This window comes from Cibotium barometz, chromosome 20, assembly GCF_041138505.1.
Source record: "Cibotium barometz isolate CiBa-2024 chromosome 20, ASM4113850v1, whole genome shotgun sequence".
In the NCBI taxonomy this organism is placed as follows: domain Eukaryota; kingdom Viridiplantae; phylum Streptophyta; class Polypodiopsida; order Cyatheales; family Cibotiaceae; genus Cibotium; species Cibotium barometz.
The window spans coordinates 24595104-24604128 of NC_141065.1; the positions used below are offsets into that span (position 1 = coordinate 24595104).

At 43.2% G+C, this 9025-nt stretch overlaps 1 protein-coding gene and 1 pseudogene across 4 annotated transcripts in view; one reads left to right on the forward strand and one right to left on the reverse strand.

Annotated features, from left to right (window-relative positions):
- The first annotated feature begins 397 nt into the window (after positions 1-397).
- LOC147627689 (DNAse I-like superfamily protein) overlaps positions 398-9025 on the forward strand; it is a 72125-nt gene continuing 63497 nt past the window's right edge. Inside the window, exons 1-2 of one of the 4 annotated variants that reach the window (XM_086814624.1) lie at positions 451-535; positions 2277-2407. In XM_086814624.1, the coding sequence (XP_086670750.1) occupies positions 2306-2407 (102 nt within the window). In that variant the 5' untranslated portion in view covers positions 451-535; positions 2277-2305. Of the gene's footprint in view, positions 536-2276; positions 2408-9025 lie in introns of all 4 variants that reach the window. The other 3 variants (XM_086814621.1, XM_086814623.1, XM_086814622.1) reach the window with 3 other exon arrangements.
- Positions 8431-9025, reverse strand: part of LOC147627690 (uncharacterized) — a 2179-nt pseudogene continuing 1584 nt past the window's right edge.

The window sequence follows — 9025 nt, forward strand, 5'->3', positions numbered from 1 at the left end:
AAGCTAAAAAAACACTTGATTATTGTGAGATCAACCAACGTCTAGAATTTACTCAGGCAAAAGGTCTTCATTGTGATGTGGATGTATGAGAGACCAAAAAACCGAAATTGTTGCTTTATTACATTTCTTGATTCTTTAACAATTTCTTTTGATAAATGTTTCATACAAAATTGCTTGACTATTACTAAAACAATTTGCAAAATGTCATTTGCAGACATCATTTTGCCATTCTTTGCCATGTTGTCATGGAAGGTGGTCATCAATTTTTAAAAAGCCAAATTCAAGCTACCCAAAGAAGTAAATATATGAGAAAATGAATGTTTAAACAATGCCCACACAACAAAATGAGATCTTACAAGAATTAGCGAGTTAAAATTTAAATTGAAAAAGGAAATTACAATTTAAAAACATCCAAACATTAATTCATTGGTTTGTTATTCAATTTGAAATCAAGTCCAAAGCATCTCACATGTTGCGCTTTGTTTGTGCGTGTCCCCCTCTCTTTCAAGCCCACGTTCGGTGCCATCAGCAGCAGGTGTGTGCGCTTGCTTTACCTGCTTACTTTCAGGGAAAATCTTCAGTAAATTTTACTGCTTTTAGGTGTCTGAACTAGCAGCTGCAACCCCTCTTTTTCTTTTTTCTGCCCATTTTTGAGGGCTTGAAAGAGTGGAAATTTATATTTTCAATTAATTTCAGGTTGTTTCTTGTGTGCAATCTTTCATGAGGTTTATTGCCATAGGGTTTTATCTGTTGGGTGTATGCATCCTTGTCACATGTATACTCTTCATGATGTGTGTGCATCCTTGTCACATCTTGTGATTGGGTATACTCTTCATGATGTATATGCATCCTTGTCTCATCCACGTGTGTATTTATTCTTTCATGAGGTTTATGCATCCTTGTAACATCTTTGGTATTCTTGATAGCACAAGAAGGGTTTTATACATCTTAGTCATTGGGTAGTGCTTAAAGCACACGCCATTATGGGCCAAGAGAGTGTGGGATGAGTTATTATCTATTTTTTTAAAACCCATAGTCTGAAGATCATCTAAGCACCGAGTCCACTCATGAGAGAAGTAGAAGAGATCTTGGAGAGCAAGGCAAAGGCATGGAGGTAATTTTCAAGGGACCTTTTGGTTGGGTAGCATACACGGGTACTGTGGCGCTATAGGCACAAAAAAGAAGGCACATATATCATCTTGCCCTTCATTTTGCAGCCGACTGCTAATCGCAGCTTCTGTTCTTAAGCTAGAGATTGTAAGAAAGTGGAATGGACTCGTATGAATAATGGGCCCAAGGTCAATTGACCATGTCCATGACAATACTTATGATAGTGTGTGAAAGGGGGGGTCATGTATATAGGTCACATATGCCATATTTTGGGTACCTTTTTGACAATCATCAATATACAAGTCAATTACTCTCTCTTCTCTCTAAGACCTAGACTAATCATCTTAATTTAGGTTAATCCAAGGCTCATTAGGCTAAATCGAGGCTAATCTAAATGCTACTCTCTTGCATTGGTATCAGAACTATGTCTTTGATCCATTTTTATCTTAGTTTCAAGAAAATGTTGAGGAATTCTTGGATTTCTTGATTTTCTTGATCAAGAAATGGAAACATGACGATCTGGAATTGGTCTTGTTTGAGTCGAATTGATCTTTTGATTCACCTTTCTTAAGTTTTGGGGCCATGGGATGGCAGAGATCAAATTCTGAGGGATTTGCTCCTGATTTCAAATCATGGGACCAAATTTGGAAAAAAACTTGGTAATCTTGATTAGTGTGTTAATCCAAAAACGTTTTAATCTTCCTCTTCTTCTTACTTTATCTTGAAGGAATTAGGGCTTCAATTCTTGGCTAAGGGCTAGCATTAACCTAGGGCTTTGTTGGATCAAGACTTTGGTTACCATTCAAGCTTGACATTGCACAATTTTGTGGAGATCTTCTGGCTGTCAAGCTGCGTTTTGCTGCGCAGATTTCGCTCCTTCCCTTAGTGTTTGGAGCTTCATTAAGCATGTCATGGCTATTATGGCTGGTTAGGCCAAGGATGAGCTTGTTTTGAGCATTATGGAGAGCTATTTCTCGGTTTTTTTTGGCCGTGAAGGGACTGTGCACCGTTGCCGATTCCTGCAATTTCCTGCGTGTTTTCATGAGAAGTTGGAGCCTAAGACGCACAAGAAGCTTATGATGCATAATAAGCTTAGTGATGGTGATTCTCTTGGTGATTTGAATTGTGAAGAAATGTATTTGCTGCACGATTTTCTGCATCATTAGGGCCACGATTCATCTCCATTTGATTACCAATGCTTCAAATCAAGGCTTCCAATAATGGTCTTCACTTGGATGGCTTCCCAATGGACTCATTTTCTTGGATGGTTTCAAATCTTGTAAAGCTTGGAACAATGGTGAGCTATTGGTCTTCTTTGGGCTGAAATTTTGCATTTTTTTCCACCAAGAAAGAAAAAGAGAGCACCATTTTTCATTGTAAACTTCACTTTTCACCATTTAAGCTCCATTGAATGCATTTGCAAGCCCTTTGATCAAGAGACACGAGTAAGGGAGTTCCCATGTCATTTCTTGATTGTATGGGATTGTCATGATGGCCATACATACAAACATGGAATTGCATTTGAATCCATATCAAATTGATGATTCAAATGGTAATTATATCTCTATGTTGGCTTGATTGATGCATAAATGGTGGATAGAGAAGTACATTGAACTATTTAGATGCATGGTGTTGGGAATGAGACATCCGTATGCTTCTTTGAGATACCTTTTATGTGTTTCTTTGAGCTCATGGCGAAAGGCTATGTACCGGATTCATAAGGGAGACATAAGGCTAATGAATCTTGATGTTGTAATCGTTTGGCTTGTTTTATAAATGCCATTGGTATGTGTTTTTTACTTTCATCCATTTTCTTGCTTTCAATTGATATTTGCATAACTAGAAAGCTAGATATGTGGTGAGGGTACCTTGGCATATAGGTGGAGAGGCCAAGGGAAGAGTTTTCTTGAATCTTCCTTGCGGGGGTGAGTACCGTGGTAAAGCGGTAACGAAGAGGATTAGGTACTATGGTGGTGAAGACTTAGCCTAAGCCCTTGCTCTCGGATTTCAAACTTGAGTAAGGAGGTTGGAAGAGCTTGGTCGGGAGATCGGCAAGCTTCAAAGCGCTACATCGACCTCCAAATGTTCTCAACGGATGCATTTTGATGGGCAAAGATTTGGCAAGCAATGGATATAATGTTGCAAGTGAAATTCAATTGATTTTATATTAAGGTTTCGTTGCAAATACAAAGGAGGTGTTGCCAAGTTTTTTGCAAAAAGCACATATGTAAGGCACTTGAGGTTAGATTTGGATGCCCAAGATACAAATTGATGTGGTGCATGTCTTTGAATGGGTCTGAGACATTACCAATGCAAAGGGGAAGTGTAGATACAATCTTGACAGTTTTCTGCTACGTTACTAAACCCTAATTCAGTCCTAGAGGGCTGGGACTGTTTTCAAGGTGTTTACATAGCTTCATTCTACTCTCCAAGAGCTACGTTCGGAGCCCTCAAGTGCTTCATTTCGACTCCGTTTACTTCTCCAATCGGCAAGTCTTCCCGCAAGGCAAAAGTGGTGCCCAATTAAAAACAGAGAATTAAGTTGGAGATTTGAGCATGTTGGGACATTGTACATGCCATTAGCTCCCCGACAAACTAAAGGGCTCTTGATTTTGGCTCTGTTGACTTGGTCAAACGGCTATAGTTGACTGGTCAAAGGGGTCAAAACAGAGGATTGTTGCCGATCAAATTTGGTCAAGGCATTGACATGGATGCGTAGGGCTTGTTTAAAGAATTTCATCACACTCAAGACTTCCAAAATCAGCCTTCGTTTGATCGAGATTTGGTCACTTTTGTGTTGAAGTCAACTTTTCCAAAAAGTCAAACAGAGAATGGTACAGGGTTGACCAAGTCAAAGGCAACTACATAAGTGGATAGAGCATTGAAATACCTCTCTATAGAGCCAAAGACCATTCAATTCAGAGTTTGGAAACCCTTCCAAAAGTCTTTTGAGCAATTGAGATGATGTTGAAGGCTAGGGGAACTATAAGGAAGCTCTTGAGTATGAAGTGGGCACATCGGAAGCAAGACAAGAAGCAAACCAAGTTGCTCAAGGAGCTATGCAAGAAGAAATTGGTGGCAACACCAATGAAGGGGTGCATTAAGAGGTAAATGTTCCACAAATAGAACAACATGGTGCATCTCATGCAAACTATGATTGAAAGGATGGACCAAAGATTTCAGTTCATCGTGGACAAGTTTGACTCTATGAGCAAGGAGTTGCATGATGGGATTACAAGCTTGAGGTAAGATGTGGATAAAGGCAAAGAAGCTTACGATGGACCTATGTTGCATCTATATGCACCAAACACTTTTCCACCAATGGGGCCACAAACTTATGAATCTTTTGCGGGATCTTTACATGCAAATGCATTGCATACTCCTCAAGCTAGTATGCACCATGTTGATAGAAATCATGGGTCTATTCTTGGAAAGGACAAGATGCCTCCGTCATTGATGCATCAAGGTGGAACAAGTATGGCCAGCATACCTATGCATGGTCCTATGAATGGGGTTTCATCAATGCAAGGGAGAAATGTGGACAAAAGCAAAGGCATAGTTTTGGAAGAATCAAGGGTGAATGGAAATTGGAATCATCCGCACATGAGTAAACAACACTTTGATAAGATGGGTCATTATCCTTCACACATGAATAGTCATCACTTTGATGAGATGGGTCATCATTTTAATGGGATGGAACCTAATCATGATAGACCTTATCACTTCAATGAGTTTGGGGACAATCATGTTAGACCAATGGAGCATAGACCGCATGTTCATCATCGAGGTGGTGATGAAGATGAGTTTAAGGGAGTGAAGGACAAGTTGACTCTTACTAAGTTCAAGGGTGAAGACTCAACCAATGAGGAGTTTGAAGAGTGGATTGGCAAGATGAAGCTTTACTTTGAACTTAGTTCTCGTAGTGATAGAGCCAAGGTTTTGTTTGCTACTTTGTATCTAGAAGATTATGCCCATGCATGGTGGCGGCACTTGAATGCTCATGGCTATTTGATCACTACTTGGGAAATTTTGTTTTTTTTTCAAGAAAGAGACTTTTATTAAGTATGAAAAAGGCATACAACAATCACAGCTATAAGTCGGAAAAGAGTAAAATCATCCCAATACGTAAGGTGATTTCAACCACTGGGGAGTATCATGATGCCATGAGAGACCTATGGGACTAGAGAAAAAGAAAATGCCATGGTCCCACTCCCGCATAAATATAACGCGCTTTGCCTGCACAGAACGAGAGGACCCCCTGAATACGAGCCCAAGTAGCCATAAGAGTATGGATGATATCACCTCATATAGTACTAATCATTGAGACCCAAAAATTTGGACACCCTCAATAGCCTCCGTGCATCTAGCTCTCCAGATTTGCCATGTTGTAATACCGGCAATAATCTCCCAACTGGTGTCAATCCTCTGTCTGGGGGGTATATAATCAGAATGAGGGACATCCTGCAATAAACCATGCCAGGCAATATCTCTACGAATGAAAATAGCAGAGTCTGTACCACTGCCCTTGTAAAAGAGCTGCGGACCGGACTGGGAGAGCCAAGTGTCATGTGCATGGTCAATGCCATGGACGATCTTCAGACGCTGATCTAGAAAAGGCGGCTAGATAAAGACTTTGAAGAACCAGAAGTGGAGCAAGGAGTGCTGTTTGGTGGTATTGGAGCATGGCAAGGATGAGGCAGTCGGCTGCAGGAGGTTGTTAGCTGAATCTGATCCAGAGGCGGCGGCTGTTGCTCAGGAGAGTAGTCGGCTGCAGGCACTCCAGAGGACAAGGCGGCTGTTGCTCAGGAGAGTAGTCGGCCTGCAGGCACTCCAGAGGACAAGGCGGCGATTGACACCTAATAATCAAAGGAAAGGTCCTCCAGTCGGGTAGCGCTGAAAAAGGGGCATTTAAAGCACTTAAAAGCACGTAGGACTGGCCGACCAGCAGTCGGCTAGTAGACCAAAATGTCCAAGACTACTATAAAAGGAATAGGAAGCTTCTCTTTCAAGCCATTCAATCCCCTAGGGATTGGGTTAGTAGGAGTCCCATAGGGGGACAGAATTTTGGGTGTTATCACCTTTTCTTCAAGGCAGCCTAGGGCTGCAGACAAGTACCTTTTTGTACTATAGTAATATACTGAATTTCCAGCATATATCTCTCTCTCTACTCTCTCTATATCTGCGTTTTTGCATCAGCATGTTGCCAGGAGTGTTTAGGGCTGAAAGAAGACTCCCAGAGCTTCCGCGTGTTACATTGGTATCAGAGCATCAGGCTTAGCAAAGCTAGACACTGAATCAATCCTATATGATGGTGTACAGGCCCAAGGTACAGGAAAGTACACGGATACGAAGCCCAAGGCAAGGAACACAGATCGGGAAGAGCTCCCAGGAGGTGTGTTGGTGGTGTTCCACAAAGCCAAAGGGGATGGCAGTCCTTTGAGCCAGATAGGTTCACGGGCAACGGTCCCAAGGGAGGTTTATCCTCCAAGGGTGATGTGAGAGTGCCAGACTCATTTCTCAGGAATGAAGACCAAGACAGTGTTCAAGGTCAGGGTAGGAATGAATTGTGGACTAGAGGGAACAGATGCATAGATCTTCATCTGAGACAGAGTGGTTTGGAGAACAGGCCGGGCTTTCAGAGAAAAGGGTTGCCAGGGATGGATGGATGACAGAGGGACTTCGGGAAAAGGATTGGGATGATGACAGTCATCCAAGAGCAGGTTGGATTCCCGTCATCAAGTTTAGCAGAGGGGGATGTCATGTGCACGGTCAATGCCATGGACAATCTTCAAACGCTGATCCAGAAAAGGCAGCCAGATAAAGACTTTGAAGAACTAGAAGTGGAGCAAGGAGTGCTGTTTGGTGGTATTGGAGCATGGCAAGGATGAGGTAGTCGGCTGCAGGAGGTTGTCAGCTGAATCTGATCCAGAGGCGGCAGCTATTGCTCAGGAGAGTAGTCGGCTGCAGGCACTCCAGAGGACAAGGCGGCGATTGACACCTAATAATCAAAGGAAAGGTCCTCTAGTTAGGCAGCGCTGAAAAAGGGGCATTTAAAGCACTTAAAAGCACATAGGACTGGCCGACCAGCAGTCGGCTAGTAGACCAAAATGTCCAAGACTACTATAAAATGAATAAGAAGCTCCTCTTTCAAGCCATTCAATCCCCTAGGGATTGGGTCAGTAGGAGTCCCATAGGGGGACATAATTTTGGGTGTTATCACCTTTTCTTCAAGGCAGCCTAGGGCTGCAGACAAGTACCTTTTTGTACTATAGTAATATACTGAATTTCCAGCATCTCTCTCTCTCTCTCTCTCTCTCTCTCTCTCTCTCTCTCTCTCTCTCTCTATATCTGCGTTTTTGCATCAGCATGTTGCTAGGAGTGTTTAGGGTTGAAAGAAGACTCCCAGAGCTTCCGCGTGTTACACCAAGCAACTCCCCCCCAAGTCACATGCATGGCGCGGCCACTCAATTTGCCCATAAGTTGGGCTACAGAACCCCAAATCTGTTGTGCAGTGCCGCATCCCCATAAACAATGCTGTACAGTCTTAGAATCTGCCGCACACCTAGGGTAGGTAGGTGCTACACCGAAAACCGATCTCCACTGATTGGTGGGGAGACCATCATGTAAGAATAACCAAAAGAAATGAGAGATCTGGCTCGTTCTGTATGAATGCCAAAGCCTATGTCAATATCTGTGCTGTATCACTGGAGAAATATCATAGCTCTCCCAATGAGGCCTGAGAGTAGGGATCCTATGCATCTGTCGAGTGAGGAGAAGCCTGGCATTCCGGACTTTGAAACTGAAAAAGGGAAGGCTTTTCAATGGACCGAAGGCATCAATCTACTCCCACTCTCCTGGATCCCACTGAAGATATCTGACCCCGAACGACCAACAATCCTCACTGGACTAAGCCTAGTATCTGGGATGATCTTCTCCATGCTACATCTCCTCAATCTCCCTCCAGGCATGATAGAGTAAATGATGCAATCTGTAGCCTCTTGGCCCGGGAGAATGCTGAAAACACATATGAATGCTGTGTTACCTTCACCAGATGACTGCTGCATGTGTGGATGATGCATAGAAGGGTGGACACTGATGCAAACAGCAGATTCAGGGCTGGAAACTGCTGTAGACTGAACCTTCAGGGCTGGAAACTGCTGTGGACAGAAACGCTGAAGTGTAGGGATGCTGTGGACTGAAACGCATGAGAAACAGGGGCTGCAGGGCTGCTGCTGTACGGCTGGAACAGAAACGCAGAGAACTGCTGAACGGCTGTGCAAAAACGCAGGGCTGCAAACCATAGTTGTCAGGGTACGAAAATACGATACCGTACGGTACGATACCGTACGGGAATATTCGGTACGATATGAAATTTTGGGATACGGTACGATAAAATACGGTTTTTTAAATTAAAGAACACCTACAAACATAGACATTTTCAATTTGGAAGGGTAGAGTCTAGAGAAGTTGTTTCAAACCAAAATATCATTAAAAACAACTAAACAAGTTTGAAGTGACAAACAAAAGTACATAAAGTATAGAGGTGCGATGCGATCATGCGCGCTAGGCGCGAGTACAAAAAGAGAGGCTAGAGCCAAGGCCCAAGGAGAGACTAGACAAAGGCATCACTATCAGAGCTCTCGCTGAAATCATCCTCATGAGAAGAGGACACATCAGTGGCCGCGCCGAAGTCGCCATCGCTAAGAAGGTTGCCCTCATCATCGAACTCGGGCTCTCTAAGCTCATGTGAGAAGCCAAAGGGAGCATCCTCATCTGCAAGAGCGAGTGTGGAGCTACCCGATCCACGCCGCACATAGGTATGCACTATGTCCCTGGGAGCACCACGAACCGTGCATCCACGGCTTCCTACTTGCACTCCTCTGCCACTACCTCCACGCCCACGACGAGTGCGAGT